The 19,558-nt window shown below is 43.8% G+C and overlaps 1 protein-coding gene across 1 annotated transcript in view; it reads right to left on the reverse strand.

Annotated features, from left to right (window-relative positions):
* Positions 1 to 19,558, reverse strand: part of SYNE3 (spectrin repeat containing nuclear envelope family member 3) — an 83,931-nt gene that overhangs the window by 19,488 nt on the left and 44,885 nt on the right. Inside the window, exons 7-15 of the mRNA XM_084632673.1 lie at positions 19,249 to 19,385; positions 16,591 to 16,765; positions 15,379 to 15,561; positions 14,242 to 14,385; positions 13,419 to 13,577; positions 11,062 to 11,223; positions 9,952 to 10,115; positions 4,186 to 4,312; positions 3,125 to 3,280 (exon numbers count right to left, since the gene is read on the reverse strand). Coding sequence (XP_084488799.1) covers positions 3,125 to 3,280; positions 4,186 to 4,312; positions 9,952 to 10,115; positions 11,062 to 11,223; positions 13,419 to 13,577; positions 14,242 to 14,385; positions 15,379 to 15,561; positions 16,591 to 16,765; positions 19,249 to 19,385 — 1,407 coding nt within the window. The remainder of the gene's footprint in view (positions 1 to 3,124; positions 3,281 to 4,185; positions 4,313 to 9,951; positions 10,116 to 11,061; positions 11,224 to 13,418; positions 13,578 to 14,241; positions 14,386 to 15,378; positions 15,562 to 16,590; positions 16,766 to 19,248; positions 19,386 to 19,558) is intronic.

Below are 19,558 nucleotides of genomic sequence, written 5' to 3' on the forward strand. Positions count from 1 at the left end.
ACAGAAACTTGGTAGAACAATGATAATCAATGGGACATGGTAATACCAGAGTACAAAATATATAGGAAAGACAGAATAGGTAGTACTGGTAGGAGACTGATACTATATGTGAAAGAAAGCATAGAGACAAATATAGTACAAATCTTAAATGAATCAAACTGTATCTTAGAAAATGGTACCTTAGAAATTCGAAGCTTGATTAACAAGAGTTTAGCAGTAGGAATATACTACTGACTAACTGACCAGGATGGTGATGACTGTGAAATGCTCAGGGAGATTAGAGAGGCTACAAAAACAGCCCAATAATTATGGGGGATTTCAACTATCCCTATATTGACTGCGTACATGTCACCTCAGGACAGGATTCACAGATAAAATTTCTAGGCACCATTAATGACTGCTTCTTGTAGCAGCTAGTCCTGGAACCCACAAGGGGAGAGGCGATTGTTGAATTAGTCCTAAGTGGTGCACAGGATCTGGTCCAAGAGGTGAACATAGCTGAACCACTCAGTAAAATCAACAATAATATACTTAAACTTAACATCCTTGTAAAGGGCAAAATACAAAAGAAACCTACCACTGTAGCATTTAACTTCAAAAAGGGGGACTACACAAAAACGAGGACGCTAGTTAAACGGAAATTAAAAGGAACAATCACAAGAGTGAAATGCCTATAAGCTACATGGAAACTATTTTAAAACACCATAATAGAGGCTCAAACTACATGTAAACCCCACATGAAAAAAAATAGAAAGAGGACCAAACAAATGCCACCATTGCTAAACAGCAGACTAAAACAGAGGTGAGAGGCAAAAGGGCATCCTTCAAAAATTCGAGGCAAATAGACAGGACAATAAAGAGCATAAGCATGTCAAGTGTAAAAATATAATTAGGCAAGCCAAAAAAGAATTTGAAGAGCAACCAGCAAAAGACACAGAAACTAACAGCAAAATTTTTAAACTACATCAGAAGCAGGAAGCATGTCAACGGATGATCGAGGTGCTAAAGGAGCATCAAGAAAGACAAAGTCATCACACAGAAGCTGAATTAATTATTTGAATCGGTAGTTTGAGCCTCTATTATGGTGTTTTAAAATAGTTTCAATGTAGCTTGCAGGCATTTCACTCTTGTGACTGTTCCTTTTAATTTCCATTTAACTAGCTTCCTTGCTTTTGTGCAGTTCCCCTTTTTGAAGTTAAATGTGAGAGAGATTCCCACACGTGAGCTATTCTGTTTAGGTGACAAGTCTGAGGAACTACCCCAGACTGAGGTGTGAATAGAGAAAGTTTTAGAACTCATAAATTAAACAGTAATATGTCATCAAGACCAGATGGTGTTCACCCAAAAGTTCTGAAGGAACTCAAATATGAAACTGCAGAATTACTATCTGAAATATATAATTTTTTGCTTAAATCAGCCTCTGTATCAGATGACTGGCAGATAGTTATTTTTTAAAAAGACACCAGAGGTGATCCTGGCAATTACAGGCTGCTAAACCCAATTTCAGTACCAGGCAGACTGGTTGAAACTATAGAAAAGAACAGAATGATCAGACACATACATGAAGACAATATGTTAGGAAAGAGTCAACACAGCTTTTGTAAAGGGAAATCATGCCTCACCAATCTATTACATTTCTTTGAGGAGGTCAAACATGTGGAGAAAGGTGATCCACTGGATATAGTGTACTTGGACTTTCAGAAAGTCTTTGACAAGGTCCCTCACGAAAGAGTCTTAAGCAAAGTAAGGAGTCATGGGATAAGAGGGAAGGTCCACTCAAGTACCAGTAACTGGTTAAAAGACAGGAAACAAATGGTAAGAATAAATGGTCACTTTTCAAATGGAATGCAGTAAACAGTGAGATCCCTCCAGGATTTGTGCACAGTACAACATATTCATAAATGATCTGTAAACAGGAGTTGTGGAACAATTTTTATAGCGGGGGTTCCGAGAGCCATTGAACCAAACTCTAAACCCTCTATATAACGAAAGCCACTTCAAGTCAGGGCATGCTGCAGCACCTATGTCTGTAAAAGGGTCAGGCAAAATCTGCAGATACTAAATTACTGAAGACAGTTAAGTTCATAGCTGACTGCGAAGAGTTCCAAAGGGATCTCACTAAACTGGGAGACTGGGCAACAAAATAGAAAGATGAAATTCAATGCTGACAAGCGCAATATAATGAACACTGGAAAAGATAATCCCAACTATACATACAAAATAATGGGGTCTCAATTAGCTGTTACCACTCAAGAAAGAGATCTTGGAGTCACTGTGGTTACTTCTCTGAAAACATCAACTCAATGTGCAGTGGTTGTCAAAAAAGCTAACACAATGTTAGGAACCATTAGGAAAGGGATAGATAATAGAAGTCAGAAAATATCATAATGCCACTGTATAAATTCATGGTATGACCATCCTTTGAATACTGAATGCAGTTCTGGTTGCCCCATCTCACAAAAGATATTAGAATTGGAACAAAATACAGAGAAGGGCAACAAAAGTGATCAGGGGTATGGAACAAATTCCCTATGAGGAGAGATTAAAAAGACTGGGACTGCTCATCTTAGAAAAGAGATGACTGAGGGAGGACATGATAGAGGTCTATAAAATCATGAATGTGTGGTGAAAGTGAATAGGGAAGTGTTATTTACCCCTTCATATAACACAAGAACTAGGGGTCACCCAATGAAATTAATAGGCAGCAGGTTTAAAACAAACATAAGAAAGTACTTCTTCCCACAACACACAGTCTACCTGTGGAACTTGCTGCCAGGGGATCTTGTGAAGACCAAAGGTATAACTAGGTTAAAAAAATAATTAGATAAGTTCATGGAGGATAGGTCCATTAATGCCCATTAGCTAAGATACTCAGGGATGGAACCCCATGCTGCCCGTGTCCGTAAACCTCTGAATACCAGAAGTTGGGACTGGATGACAGGTGATGGATCTCTTGATAATTGCCCAGTTCTGTTCATTCCCTCTGAAGCATCTGGCACTCGCCACTGTGAGAAGACTGGATACTAAGCTAGATAGACCATTGATATTACCCAGGATGGCCATTCTTAAGTTCATCTCCCAACATAATTCCCTACACTCAGAAAATTAGTGTTTGAAAACCAACCTTCAGCTTGCTCTGTATTGCTTTAACTTCTTCACAACTGGAGGGTTTCGTGACAAGAATCTTGCTCAGTTTGGCATTTTCTACATGTAACCACTGTTCAAAGTCCTTCATGAGTTTAAGGAGGTGACTGTTCTCTTCCTCTTTGCTCACATTTGCCTGAGTCACAGAACAAAACCCAAAAAGGAATTTATAAAAAAGGAAACAGACTTTATTATTACTGCCTTCAGTCACCAACAGCCTGATCATGTTCCTGCTGAATTCCCATTGACTCCAGTGGGGCATCACCAGGGTCCAGGTCTGGTCTCTCCTGTCTCATCTTAACTGAGGCCAATTCTACAAAGTGCTGAGTTCCTCCTGAGAGGTGCTGTGCACCCTCACCTTCCACTGAAGTCTCGAGTCCCACAGGCTCTCAATATAAGGAAGAACTTTAGGTCTGGATTTCCTATGTAGACAAAATCCCCTATGATTTTCATAGGAGTTATGCATGTAGAAGGACAAAATAATTGGAAATGGAGGAGGAGGCACCATCCATCTGTGATTCAAGTTATAATTAACTGGTCACAGGAAGGCGATGTTGGGCCAAGTCCTCAGCTGGCGTAAACCATCTGCACTGGAGCTATGCTGATTTACACCATCTGGGAATCTGGCCCTGGTTTTGCGCTACTAAAATTTGACAGTGGAATGAGGAATTTAGCAAAACACAGAAGGCTCCATGTGTTTTTTTCTAACTCTCTGCCTGGCATAATGGTACTATTTACAAGGGTCTCTACTATAACACATACCGTTTCATATCCAAAACAGTACATGTGAGTTTGGCTGAGTGACTTCCACTGATTTGTATGGGAGTCATGAAGCTATGCTCCTACATCAATCTTTCCAAATTGAAGATGTCAGATGTGCTTTCTAATGACCCAGTAAGGATCAGAGCCTTGAACCCCACATTTCAGATGTTTGCTGGACTTTGCAAATTGGAGAGTTTTACATACGGTATCAGACAGAGCCCAGGAGAAATGGGCTTTGTAAAGTTATTAAGGAACGCTGATACAGATTGCTTCTCTCACCTGGGAGCGCTTGAGAGTTACCTCTGAAGAGCCGAAGGCAAACCCAGTCGTCCGTGTATTACCCACGATGGTTATACTCTTCCTCGTATCAACCACTGTTGTATTTGGCTGCATGCTGCTGAGAAGGCTTCAAAATACAAAATCAGAGAAGTCAACGCAGTGATGCACCTGACAACTGATACATCCATGGAATGGGGGGAAGGGGTGGGGAACCAAACCAACATATCTATGCTTAGAAATACTATTACAATTATTTCCTTACTATTAATAAAGTAAGAACAAGTAACAAATCAGCCGTGTCACAAAGTATTAGTAGTACTCAGTGCTAGCACTGACTTGTAGCTCTTTAAAGAAAGTTATCAGAACAACACTCGTCTCTGCACAAGCAACACCACTGATAGGATCTAATACTTCAGCCTGTCTGTTGATTTCCTTGACTTGCTCCCTCCTTGTACCATCTTGAGCCCCCTTGTCTCTACAGTGCTTCAAGCAAATGAAAAAGCATGGGACTCAAACCACTGCTGTCCCATGTAGCAGTTCTGGTGACTCCTCACTCTATTGGGGTCTCCTCACTCGATTGGGGTCATGTCTAGCTGACTAGGGTACCAAGAGGCTTTCCTGGCAGCAAGGAATCACTGGAGCATCACCAGTAACCCGAATCATGTAAATGTAGCTCCACACTGTACACGTTGGTGCAGGTTATTTTTGCGTGAATACGGGCACATACGCATGCACAGCACTGTGTTTGATGTTCAGCGAGGACCAGCAAATCCGAACAGCAGTAGGTACTATAGTGAATGCTGCTATAAATACGATTAGTATAGATAGGTAGGAAAGAATATTAGCTCTGCTTAGAATGTTGCAAAACATTAAGATCCAGCTCCAGAAGTGGCCCCTTGGAAAAGTACAGTTGACGAGAAGGATGGTCTTGCGGTTAAGGCACAACAGCAGGAGTCAGCTGATCTGGGTGCTATTCCTGTCTGCCGCAGACTTCCTGCATGACTGTGGGCTAGTCCCTGAAAGGGATACTGTCAACTTGAAATCTAGGCTCTTTAAAAAAGGAACGTTAAAAGTAATTTCAGGTTCTATGCTTGAGCCTGAATTTCCATTCCAGCTTTTGTGGGTTTTACAATCTCATTTTCATATTTAAAAAATATTTTCTCTCCATTATTGTAGTGTGGAAATACTACACATGGGAACAAGTGAAATTAACAACACACAAAGCACTGTCAAAATACATTTATTAAACAACATGAGAAACCTTTCCCCCTCTATTGTCTGAGTTACAGTTAATACCTAAAATGACTAACAGTACAATATTTTTGGAAAAGAGGGTGATTTTTTTTTAAAAGTTGCTGGCAACTCTTTAGCCCTTCCATTCCTCATTTTCCCCTACCACACAGAGATGGGCCTGAGCTGGATCCAAACTTTCTCAGTTTGGGAGCGCGTGGCTGTTGGGGTTTGGTTCAGGCCCATCTATAATTTTAGGCTCTGCCTCTTTAAGTATCCTTTCCTCTAAGGCTCCATATCAGGAGTGTTTCTTGGTGCATAACTACGCTTTGCCAATCTAAAACATTCTAAACAGTTAATATCAAGGTCTGCCAGTATTGTCTATAGATTTAATATAGTGCTGTACTTATGTACATCCAGAAAGCTCACATAATTAACATGGCTAGAATATGTAATCTATGCCCAATGAGGCTGTCATTTTATTGTCAAGGTCTCCAGTTAGCAAAGTGCAGATAATGAAATGCCACCGGGGATCAGCATTTGGCTCCCAAACATATCCCTCATTCCCATGCCTACGGGACTGCGAGCATGGTGCAGGCAGAGTGCTCTAACTAAGTTGCCTATATGGCGCCCATTAGGGGAATATCTGACTGACTCACAAGGTATGATGTATTTAGCCTCACAGCATCCTTGGGAAGTAGGGATTATTATCCCCATTTTACAGTTGAGGAATGAGGCACAGAGATGCTAAGGCCATGTCTACACCACAGCTGCTACAGCAGCATAGCTACGGCCTTCTCTCTCACAATGCACAGTGAAAGAATTCATGGCATGACCATGGGACGTGTCCTCAGAAGTCTCAGTGCCATACAAGTGAGTGCAGTGCAGACACAGAAACTCAAGTGTTATTTTGCAGTGCAGCTGCTCTCACTTGAGCTCGGTGAACATGAGAGAAATAACTCAAGTGAAGACCACTAGAGTTACCTCTGCAGTGAAGACATACCAGTAACAGAACAGCTCATTTTAAAAGAAGGGGGGGGGGCAAGGAGGAGGGGTGAAGCAGCCAACAGAAGATTGGACAAGAGAAGAACATGCAACAGCCCGAAAAATGATGAATGAACGAAATGCCTCAGAACATCAAGGGTGGGTTGCACTGAGCTCCCTAGCGAGTCAGCAGTAGTTAGAGATTTTAACAAGCCTTACTACGGAGCAGTAGCAGGCAGGACTTGAAGATAATTAGTTTATTATTAGAGGCTTCAGAGTAAGCCAAAAGGGTTGTTGCATCTGGGAAGATCATCAAGCCAATGAGAGAAGAAATGCGCTTTAAAACAGGGGAATACAATGGACCGAGGGATGGGATTGCATTGCAGAAGAGGCATTGCAGATACAGGAAAGCATAGGGGCAGGAAAGCTATTCATTGTTATTGGTGGGTTATTTTATTTATTGAGCACCCAGCCAGACAGTGCACTAACTGCATTCAAACAGATAACTACACAGCCCCTGGCCTGACGGGAGCCCACTCTCAGTGTGGACATAACACAAGTAGTGATGGTCATAAACAAAAATGGAGTAAGGGGAGCAGTAGGGAAAGGATCACAGATACATCTCGGTGGTTTTGCTAACTATGGATTTCTTAATATAACTTTTATTAGCTTAATTCTCAGAGGTGCCACGGCAGAGGTGGGATCTGAATGAGGAAGTGGTGGTAGCCAGGTTAAAGGGTTCCGGAAAGGCACTCTAGGTGTGGAGGAGGGGAGGAGAAGTGTGAAAGAAGGCATGAAGGTAGAAAAAGGAGAAGGAAACAAAGGCGGTGTTAGACAGTAGCACTGGCAGAGTCAAGTCTGTTTGGGTGGGAGGGAGAGAACATGCAGAAAGACAAGCTTGGAGTTCTAGGTCAGGGCTGAGTGAAAGCCGGAGGGAGCTTGTGACATTACATCCCATATTCTTTATGGAAATATGCTTATGACATGGATATGGCATAACTGAGATATATTTTATGCAAAATGGATCTTGTAAGTTATCATCGGAAAGGTTATGATTTACTGAATGTGATTATCCAATTTGTATGCATGTATCATTTCTGTATCTAAAGTTAGGAATATAGACTATGTAACAATTACAACTATGTGTTTGTATTTGGGAGACACCCACCAGACAGCAGGCCATCAGCCTTGATGGGCCATTAGGAAGAAACAATAAGACTTTGAAGATACTAATCTCTCTCCTTCCTGAGAGGCTGACGGTACTAGGTCAGTTGGTCCTGTCACCTGGTACTAAACATCATCTTGGACTTCTAGTAATTTTCCACTAAAAGGACAGGGAGGTCAAGACTGGGAAACAAAAGATTCCCGCTATATGTAAATTTTACTTAAGGTTGGGGGGGTAAGGCAAACAAGACTTTTCCATTGCCTTCCTGCCCAAGAAGAAAGACGACTGAAAGTACCTGAAGAGACAAAGCAACTCTGCGGTAGGAAAGGCAAGGGCTGAGTCCAGACTAAGACAGGAGTCTAGTCTGTAAAGAGAAATAACCGGAACTCTAAGCTATAGAAAGTCTGCAACTTACCTAAAACAACATTTAGGGTGAGAAATTATTTCTTGAAACCAGTCTCTTTAAGATCTTCAGCTTAGTATGTATGCGTGTTTTGTTTTATTTGTTTAGTAATCTGCCTTGTTCTGTTTGCTATCCTTTATAATCACTTAAAATCTGCTTTTTATAGTTAATTAACTTATTTTTTATTATTAAGCCCAGTTCATGCAATTTCTAACTGGGGTGGCGGTGCAAGAAGTTGTGAACATCTTCCTCCACATGGAGGGAGGGGGCGAATTTATGAGCTTACGTTGTATAGATCTCTCTACTGCGCAAGACAATATTATTTTGGGTAGACTTTCCAGAGGGGAGCTGCACTTGAGTGCTGGGCGATTTCCTAGCTGAGTCTTCTCAGAGAGTGCTGTTTGCAGACTGTGTGTGATTCTACAGCTGGTGTGAGCGTGCGTGTTGCCAGAGGCCAGTAAGCCTAATTCAGCAAAACAGGGAGAGGGAGCCAAGGCTACTGGAGCAGGCAGGCTCAGTGAAATCCCAGTACATCAGGTGGCATCCCAGAAAGCGGGGTCCAACCCGTCACAGAGCTAAAGTGAGGTTAGGCACAATGTTAAAGATCTTTTTATGCTGAGTGGAAAATAAACCAGAAATTGTCATTAATGGATAGAAGCACTTTTGTCTCATTTGGAGAGAGCCATTTGAGAGAGCTAATGTGTGGTTGGTGGAGGAGGTCAGGACCGCATAGTTTGGACACATCGAACCTCTGAGAAGCCTGATGCTTGTGGGGAAAAAAGGCAGGGGGAGGGGACCAGTTCTAAACAAATTCCAAAATGAAAATAATTGAGAGTGCTCTAAAAACAAAAAAACAAAAAACATCATCAGAAGCATGTGAGCAACCTGTTAATTCTTTGTGTATTTCTCAACAAAAATCCAGGACATCCACAGAAATCATGAGAGCCATAGAATTCCTCCCAAGCACCTGGTAATCCAGACAAACCACTTGTAAAGGAACCCAAGAGCTCACACCGGAGATGGAGAAGGAATGTGTGGCTCTAATTAAGCAGCATTCCTTGACAGGTAACAGCCAAGGCATCTGGTAATGGTAGGGGTAAGAATGTCTTCCAAAGTGACACTTAGCTGCTGGCAAGACCTAATTAAAGAATGAGCTCTGTGTGTGTGTGTGTTTGACTTGGCTTGTTTCTGAACGACTTTCATTTGAATTGTTTATCCTTGGGAGCCATGCTCTGAAATCTAATGAGGTTTCAACACAAAACTGTGTGAAACTGTCACCCCCATTACAGCTGGTTTGCTGTGGCTGCAAGAGGCACAGTTCAAGAGCCTCATTATCTCCTACTAATACTTGAAGGATACAAGGGAGGTAGAGACTGTCAGTTTGGGGTGGCTGATCATGATAACTAACCTAGACATGCTATCACCGTGCTTGGGTGAGCATCTCAGCTCCCCCCACCTAAGTCCTCTTCTCTGTCATCACTAACAATGTCACCCTCCCAGCCCCTCTGGTCTCTAAACCCAGAGGCGCCTCTGACTCTGCTCTCTCCCTAGCCCCACACATGCAGGCAATATCCAAGTTTTGCCTCCCCTTCCTCCTCCATAACCTCTCCAAGATCCAGACTTTTCTCTCTGTTCACATCTGCAACACTCTCATTCAAAGCCTTATCTCCTGACTCAGGTACTGCAAAGCTCCTAATGGCTCAGGCCTAAGGGAGATTTGCCAGGTAGAGTGTCTGCTCACAGACCACAATATCCTGGCTGAAGTCTCAGAGGAGGTATTGTGCAGGACATAGACACAGTTGGCCTGAGTTTCCTCCTTCTTACACCAGCATAAATCAGAAGTAGCTCCACTGCAGGCAAAAGAGAATCAAGCACAGCCCCTAACTTTCAATACTCCTTCAGGCTTAGCATTTGCAGGGCTGGTTATAGAGCAGCAGAGAGAATTCCCCTCGAAGGGACAAGGGAAAGACATATGAACACTTACCTGGTTGTCATTTTTTTGAGTGACCTCAATGACTCTGTCAGCTGGTTCATTTCAGTATGGACATGTGCTGCCCCCTCTGGAGAAGAACTCTCAATCACCAGCTGGCCATGAGCCCCAACAAGGTGCAGCTGGATCTCCTTATCCGGGAATTCAGCTAGCAGCCCCTGAAATTCACAGCACTCACAGTCACTTTCAGGGGTCGCTGCTGTTTCTGAAGCTTTACCACAATGCATGATAACTGTGTCAAATGAAGGGCTATGTTCAGCCCAGGATTATGCTCATTTCTCTTGGCACTACACAAGTTATGGGTTCCCAGCAGCAGGATCTGAGAGGGGTTCCTGCAGGAATCCAGGAAAGTCCAAGAAGTGGGTAGCATGGGATTAGGGAAGAGGTGTAGCTAGAACGTCCCTGATGCAGGGTAACACTGTGGGGCTTCTCCAGAGCCCCCCAATGGAAATTAAAGCTGCTGCTTCCTGCTCAAGGGCCAATCAGCCCAGGATAGCACAGGAAGTGTAAGTCACCAGAATGAGTGAATCTGACCCCAAAGTACTTCCATCGAGGAAAAACTGAGCAACCGTGGGAACGGGGACATTTTCCCTTTGGCACAAAAAATGCAACGTAGGATAAACCCATAGAGTAACGCACCATTTAATGCTACAGTGCTGTGTGTCTGGAGAAACCATCCTGCCAGGAGGAATTCACTTTCAAGACTGGATTTTCCTTTAATGATGCCCCAGACATTTCAACAGAAGCTTATCCTTCTTTTGCCCCAACCACCCACAAACCATCACGCACTCATCATAGACCAGTCCAGCTAGGCAGTAGGGCCTAACCCTGAGCTAATCCCTGCTTGCACACAGTCCCTAGCTACCCCCTGCCTGCACCCTGAGCTACTCCCCTGCCTGCACCCTGAACTGTTTTCAAACTTTTTGAACTGAGTCCTCACTTTGAGTTATATTTTTTGGTTGCATCCCCCCATGGCCCATACATGGCAAATGCAAATAGATATGGAGCCCAGGGGAACACACCACTTCCCCTGAACAACTACCTGCCACATGGATCACAAAAGCAAATGGATGATGACACCATACGCCAAGATGTGGTCCTCACCTCCAAATCTGCGACTCTGCTCTCTGTGTTCCTTTCCCCCCTGGCATCCTGATAGGATTCCAACTTCTGTTCAGTCATTGTGATCCACCCCTGAAGGTCTGACAGTTTATTATTGAACGTCCAATGCTCCTGAATGTGCTTCTCGGTCCCTGCCAGGATGATCTAAAAATACCAGGAGTGACAAAAACACAACAGTGATAGAACACAAAGAGACAGCAGGTTTCGCTAGAGAGACTATGGCAACGAGTGCTATAAGAAACACAAAGAAATGAAATGATAATACGAATGAAAGGCAGAAACTCCTAGCTGTTTAGTACCATGACATGGAATGCACTTCCTAACTGGATATCGACAAGTGCCTGCAGATCTGAGCTTAGCCACATGGTGGGGCATTATGTATTTTTTAGAATAGTTTCCCTCTTCACAGATGACTCAAAGTGAAAAATCCTATATTTTAGTATCTCAACTAAGTACTTCCTCCTCCCCTCTTTGCATGTGAAATCACTCTAGATATAATAGAAAGAGATCTGCCATATGGTACTTTTACCTGGAAAAATACTATTTCAGTGATATATTTGTTTACTATTTGTGATTAAAAACTAGAATTCCCTAGCATATTAGGGTCAAATTTTATGACGAATAATTTTTTTAGTGACATAGCAAACCAAGAGAATTTTACATGAGCGCAGTTTGTTTTGGAAGGGAAGATTTTTATCCCTGTTTTTACAAGCAACAAAATACTTTAGGTCAGCAGTTCTCAACTGGGGATCTGTGGCCCGCTGGCAGTCTCTGAGCCCTTTCACGGGGCTGTGAAGCCCTGCAGCTGAAACCCGATGCCCCGAGCCCCAGTGCTGAAGCTGGGACTGGCGTGGGACTAAAACTGGCACCCCAGCCTGCCCCGCAGCCGGGAGGGTGCGGGACTGAAGCCGGTGCCCCTTTCCGACCCTGCCCCCCAGCTGGGAGCAGTGTGGGGCTGAAGCCGGCAGCCCCTGCCCCTCTTCCCCCACCCCAGCTGGGAGTGGTGCGGCACTGAAGCCGGGAGCCCCAGCACCCACCCCTGAAGCTCGGAGCCGCACTGGGAGCCCCCCCCCAACCTATACACACCCCCCAGCTACCTCCTGCCTCCACTCTGAGCTACCCCTGCTGCCCGCACACAGCCCCTAGCTACCACCTGCCTGTACCCTGAGCTAATCCCCGCTTACACACAGTCCCTAGCTACCCCCTGCCTGCACCCTGAGCTACTCCCCTGCCTGCACCCTGAGCTGTTTTCAAACTTTTTGAACTGAGTCCCCACTTTGAGTTATATTTTTTGGTTGCATCCCCCCACGGCCCACACAGGCTGGATGGCCTCCTGAGTGAGTCAGGGGGTGGAGGTGGCGCTCCGTCCCTGGACCCTGCTGTGCGGGGCTGGCTCGAGTTCAGCCAGCCCTTGCTTCCCCCGCCTCAATAGAAGTAAAACTATGCCTATGCTCAAGGGTCCGTGACCCCTCCCTCCCGCCCCAGAACCCTGCGCTCCCCCCTCCTCCCTTGCCAGGCCCTGGTGTTTTTATAGCATGCTGAGGTGGGCCTCAGCAAGAAAAAGATTGAGAACCCCCCGCTTTAGGTTAAATCAGTCCTTGATGTAACTGCAGTGGGTTTGATTCGTTAACTTTTAGGTCTTATAAAAGCCTCTGTGATAAACCTTCCAGAGGACCCAGTACTAAATGCCCGATGCAGCAAATCCCAAGAACATTGCATGAGCCCAAGCCAAAAAGATCTGGACACTCGGCAATGGATTCAGCCCCCCGGGGTGGGGAGCCTCACACTACACAATTGAGACTTTCCAAACCAAACAAGGAGTAGTGTTTATAGACTCTAAAAGGGAGTCTATCCACTCCTCACGACTTGTCTGAACACAAAAGTTGTATTGTTTAATTATGCTGGTATAAAGTTGTACAACCCCCACTAGTGTGGACACATTTATATTGGTATAAAGGTTCTTATTCTGGTATAACCTATTCCCATACAGAAAGGGAAACATACTGGCATAAAGGTGCTTTAGAGCAGTATGGTTTAACTGCATCCACTCTAGGGGCTGTACCTTTATAACTATATAGGTAAAAATTCCCCGCTCCCACAACCAAAATATTTACATCTACATGTAGTCTCAGATGGTAGGATGGTGGTCACAATGTAGGGGGAGGAAGATTAAAATAGAGAAAACTGGGGAATGTTTAAAGATTTATCAAGGCCATAAGAACTCAGCCCCTGCCTTCCGCTTGCGGAAAATGTCAGCGGTTGAAAGCAGACATTATGATAACGTGAAAGGATAATTTTCACAGCTGACACTTTAAATTCTTCACTAAATGATGAGTTACCTCCAGAGATCTCTTCAGTGTCTGATAGTCAGATGAAAGCTGGTTCATTTTATCTCTGTGGGGTAATCCCATCTGGGGTAAATCTGTGGGATTAGACTGAACTAGATTCTGCAGCTCTTCCCTTTGAACTATAAACTCTGCCAATTCTTCTTGGATCATCTGTAGAGAAAAGGGAATACTGTACATTGGCTACTTATGTACTGAACATCATTTGGCCTACAAGATAGGTCAGAACATTGATTCTGCAGTTGGGTCCATTTGACAGCATGAGATGTATTAAAGAAAAATAACTAATTTTAAGCAATTTAGTTTTTGATGCCCAGAACTGAAAATTTACAAAAGAAGCCAGCAGGCGTTCTGATACATTAGCAGCTGATTACAAAGAAGTCAAGTGATAGCATGCTTACTGCTAGTAGGCTAATTAAAGCATCACAATGGTGCAACAGCACCAAAATAGCAGCAATTTAAGGACTTGATTTTGCTGTCACCGAGCCCAGGTCTACACTAAAAAGTTAGGTTGACCCAGCTGTGTTGCTCATTTCTCTTGGCACTACAGGAAAAATCCCAGTTCCCAACCCTGATTCTCACCACTGTGAGATCAGAACCAGGCTGTATAAATTTATCATAGAACAAACATCTTTCTAGAATCAGATAATTACTTGTGTGACAAGTCAAGTAAAGGCTTCTCCTCGCCCCCCCCCGGTACTTCTGACATAAATAAATTATACATTTTGCCTAGAAGGAAAATATATCAGTCAGGCCATCTGCCAATGTGAGCGTGATTAACATGCAGGTAGCATAGATAACAATCACTGTAACATACCTGTAGTCTCTGGAGTCGTCTTTCTTTACCTGAATGGTCAGGTTGTGGTTCATTCTCTAGATCTACTTTGGCTCTGATAGCAGATAACTTCTTCTGCAGATGCAGAAAGCCTGCATCAAAGTCTTTATGTTGAGTTACCAAACTCTAGGCAGAAAGAGAAAAAAGAGCACTAGATATAACTACAGTTATATTATTTTGTCAGTGTCCACTTGACACTATGAGCAAATAAGCAGCTACCCTGCACAATAATCCACATTTCTATTAATCTACAAAATGCATCAGACACAGTTGGTTAGTATTAGTGAATTTATTTATACAAATCTGGATTAATAAAAGATTGATCACAATTTTGGCATGGATATTGTGATGGGGCAAGGCCAGATGGCTATAGAAAAGTAGTGGGAGATAGATATATTAGCTCCAGGCTAAACAAATCCCTGGTGCCAGGTTAAGTGAAATGGAAGCTGCTCCAGGTCAATTAAGACACCTGGGGCCAATTAAGAACTTTCCAGAAGGCAGGGAGAAGGCTAGGTTGATTGGGACACCTGAAGCCAATCAGGGGCTGGCTGAAACTAGTTAAAAGCCTCCCAGCCACTCAGGTGGGAGTGGATGTCAGGAGCTGTGGGAGGAAGTTGTGCTGTTGGAGAGACTGAGTAGTACACACCATATCAGGCACAAGGAAGAAGACCCGGAGGTAAGGGTGAAGTGGAGCTTGAGGAAGTGAGGGCTGCTGTGGGGGAAGTAGCCCAGGGAATTGTACATGTCATGTTTCTAAAAGGTCAGCTACCATAGCTGATACCATTAGGGTCCCTGGGCTGGAGCCCGGAGTATAGGGTGGGCCCAGGCTCCCCCCCCCACCTTTGCCCCCTGATTAATCACTGAGACTGGGAGACAACAGAGACTGTGCAAGGAAGGATAACTTCTCCTCACTTCCCTTGCTGGCTTATGATGAAAATGGCTCAGTAGACTGTGACCCTTGTCCCTAGAAAAAGAAGGGTTATGTGGAGGGTCACAGTGAGCCTCTGAGGTGAGCGAAATCCACCAGGAAACGTGGGACCCACGGAGGCAAGGACAGAGCTCTGTCACAATATTAAATAGTAAACAGGCCTTGGAGTGAACTGAATATTAACTGCTCACCTGCAGTCTGCTTTTCCTTTGTAGCAGACTTTTGTGTAGAATTTCTCTCTCCTTTGCTGTATCGGTTACCTCTGCTAGGAGAGACTTTGCTCTCTCCTCACCAAAGATACTGCTTAGCAAATCCTTCTTCAGCTGTAACATCATCAACTTCTCCTTGAATTGGGAGCTCTCAGCCAGGCATGCCTACAGGAGAACAAGTATTCTCGTAACACCCAGGGCTACATGAGCGGATCAGGTGGCATATGCACAGAAAAACAGCAAGGTCATGGCTGTAGGACAACAGTATCTTGAGCATACCTGCTATACCACAAGGCACCCACCGTGTGCCAAGCTGAGAGCCAAATCAGCAACTTGCCAGAACCCCAAGTGCAGCACTCATTTTTTTACATAAAGGGAGCCAATTGCAGTCACCTTCATCCCAAATATGGAGACGAGGCCCAACGGCTCAGCATAAAGCCTGGCTGCTCGCATCAAGGTGAAGCATTGCTTGCTGGGATCTGTCGTCTACACTCCTAAAAGGAGGAAGCTGTGAGCAACACTGTAGGGCTCTGTGGGCCTACTCGAGTCCTGGTATAACGGATGACTCAGGCTGCTATACCACAAACTGCATCAGGAAGGCATAAATTCTGCTCCCAATATTTCTTTTATATAAACCGGACTGCTTCGTTTCTCTGGTTCTGCAGCTGCTTTCCTGATCTGCATGAAGGAAGCCTACTGAGCTACATGGTGCCTGACATGAAACTGTCTTATCAGGGTTATGGTTCAGTTTGATCCCTGTTTATAAAAACATTTATTCCAGAGATCCAAGGGGCGAGGGAGTCACCATCACTACTCAATTCATGGGTGCATGCAGCAATTATGTATCTTAATATCTAAACTATCTTATTACAAAAGTATTAATGGAGTCCTCAGATTTCCTACCCAGATGGATGTGGGGTTACTGCCAAAGGCAATAATAAGGCACTTAGCTCTTATATAACATTCCTTTCTCAACTGGCAACTCTAGCTCACTAAATAGAATGCCCAAAATGATGTGACTTTGTTACAATTAGTGCAGATGTGGGCCTGAGTTTCAGCAGTGTGTTATTTCCTAAAGGAACTGGAAAACATTCTCAGTTGTCGCCAACAAACAGCTGCATTCGTGCACGTGTCATTACAGCTTGTGCCATGCGAACAAGAGACTGGCTTCCTAACTTAGCTGCAACTCTCTACCTCAATCTGAAGTAAGAAAGCATGTGTCAGGGAGGGCTCAGCAACATTAGCAGTGGAGTCCAGAAGTCTCTGAGCTGATGGCTTCCACGACTGGAACTCTCGCAGTGGATTTTGAAAACTCTGCCTGAGCTCAGTTTCAGTCCCAGTGCTCATTTTAAATGTCTTTCCCTTGGCCCTGCAAGAATAAGCAGACAATGGCGAGAATGATTAAAGTGAAATCTTAAGCTAAATGTGCAATTCACTGAGGGACAAAAATAGCACAATCCTCGTGTGCCTGCTCCAACCAACACAAAGAACCTCCGTTTTCTCCTGGCTTTGTCCACCCTTCACTAGGCAGCTGCTTCTGCCAGTCAGATGTCCAACAAACCCTGCTTAGATATGGAGGGACACATTCACCCCTGCTCCAACTCCACTGAAATCAGTAGAGATGTACCAGGGATGAAATCTGGCCTGACAGTTTCAATGCCAAACAAACAATCTCATTGTGTTCAATTTGTTATCTTCAGTATTATCCACCAAGTAAGATCAAAGGAACAACGTGGCGGGTGGATGGGAGAAACAAGCCATGCACGTACATCTAAGAAACCTAGCATTTAGCTGCAGCACCCTTTAGCATTTCCATAAAAAGGTGAAAAAGGAGTTTTGGTCCATTTAAAAATTTTTTTTATCTTTACACACAAAAAATAAATGTTGATAACCCCAAATTGCCCAGAATAAAGGAGGACAAAAATAAATTTTCCTGGTTTTTAATTCTATATTTTTTAAACTTTTTAGAATCATCTGTGTGTGCCAGGTAAAATCAGTGGATAAATTAAAATAGTTAACACTCATTGAACTAATATATGGTTTAAATATCCAGGCTCCCAGTCTGAAGGCTGGTCCTAAATGCTGTGGGGCCATGAGAGGAACTTACGCAGTTCCCTTCCCAGTGGCAGACCCCCTAAAGCTACCTCCTACTTCCCTGTGCTTTCCTGACCTTCCATCCTGTTGGATCCTGAAGTCAGGAGCAGCTTGCAGTATAAAGTTTATGCATAAAAGGAAATATTGTCCTGTTAAGACACAGGAATGGGAATCAAGAGTTCAGCTCCTAGTTATGCCACAGACTTCCAACGCAATCTTGGCTAATTTCACTTTTCAGCATCTGCTTCCCCCTCTGTGAAATGGAGATAATACTAGTTACCTACATGTCACAGGGGTGTTTGCAATGAGCCTAGCTTCCTGAGGGCCCTGAAATCCTCAGATGGAAATCTCTGTTATTACTTCCTTTGCCATCCACTCTACAGACTCTGCCAGCAGCAGCCTGTGACTTTGCCACGCCTTGCAAAGAAGCAGGAGTTTTGGGGAAAAGCTGGCAACTTATTGAACAGCCACTGATTTCTGATCAGAGGCAAGTTTAAGTCTCCTATAGTTGTTCTTTATTGGAAAATAAATCCCAGTTTGTTTCATTTTTAAAATTTGAATTGCTTGCTTTTCTGCAACAATTTTATTTCTCCAGTCTTTTTCCATTTGCCAGCACAGTCTGCTCTAGGGATAGGAAAACCAGTTTAGATACAATAAAAATAAACTGACCTTCTTTTCCCCTTCCCAGACTGATCCTTTCTTGAAGTTTGCTAACTGCAGCCTCTGAACTTTCTGATTCCAGACAGCCTGGAAGCGGAAGTGCTAAAGCACAGGGAGAGGCTAGATTTGAAATGTTTCCAGCCCGAACATGGAAGCAGGAAACAGGAGATACGTAGTAAGGAGAAGGTGGAATAAGCCCTGCCAGATAACTGGGAGGGGAACGATTCATCAAAACAAACCTCCCAGAAAAAGGCCATGTCCACTCTGCAGTAGTTCAGCCAAACCATTTACAACAACAGTTCCCAGTCCGATTTTTAGTTGAGCATGAAAAGCAAGCAAAAAATAAAAATACTGATTCTACACTGTTAAAACAAGCAGTCAAACCAAATATTTCATCCAGACTATACCTAGTACAGCAAGAGAGGGATCCAAGAGCAGGAGATAAGGAATCTGTGTTCCAAACCATTATGGAGGCTCAGAATATACTGTCCAGACAGTCAAACCTTCCCACTACATCAGAGAAACCACAAAGATCAGTTTCCTTTGCTATTTTTAACATGTAAATGCCTGATCTTGCTCCCATTGAGGTCAGAGGCAAAACTCCTGCTCACCTCAATGGAAGCAGGCTTGGGCCCTAAGAAAGAGATTTTCCAGCACTCAGAACTAGGGCCAGATTTATGGAAGTATTCAGCCACCCAGCAGCTCCTGTTGCGACACTTCCAGCCGCAATGCCAAAAGAAGCCAACGCCCAATGCGCTAAGCTCTTCTGAAAATCTGGCCATTTATTTTGGTGTCTAAATGGGAGTTGAGCTCCTCTGGGACTTCTCCTGTGAGTCAAATCTTCTCAACAAGGTTCCAGGAACTGGTCCCAAGGCAGCAAGGTTAACTGAAATGTGGGATGTGGCTATCGTCAATAAAAAAACAAAACAAAAGCCCAAAACCCTTTGTTCTCTACCACCTAAGGTCAGTCTGTATCTTGCACTTTCTCCACAGACCCTTGCTGATCCTTGGAGCCATTCAGTCCCCAGTGAAGTTTTATGTCAAACTGCTAGCCAGCCCCCCCCCACCCCCCCCCCCACATTCCCCATGGATAAATACCTTTGATATTCCCGTATTGCAGCTACAACACCGTCAGAGAGCGGTTGTATATTCTGTGAAAACCGGAACAATTCCTTAAGCTGACACTTCAGTCTCTCAGCCTTTGGCTCTTCTGCTGCAAGCGCTGCTCTTGCTGCCTTAATCATAAAAATAATGATCAGTTTGCATCATGAGCACAAAACCCGGAACATGAAATGTATAGACTATGCTGAATCTAGAGATGGTCAAACTATTTGCCACAAGCCATTTGTGTGTCAGATTTGGCCCTTTTTCTGTTCTCAAACTGTCCGTGACATGATCAGGATTTTCA

This window comes from Lepidochelys olivacea, assembly GCF_965140295.1.
Source record: "Lepidochelys olivacea isolate rLepOli2 genome assembly, chromosome: 6".
In the NCBI taxonomy this organism is placed as follows: Eukaryota; Metazoa; Chordata; order Testudines; family Cheloniidae; genus Lepidochelys; species Lepidochelys olivacea.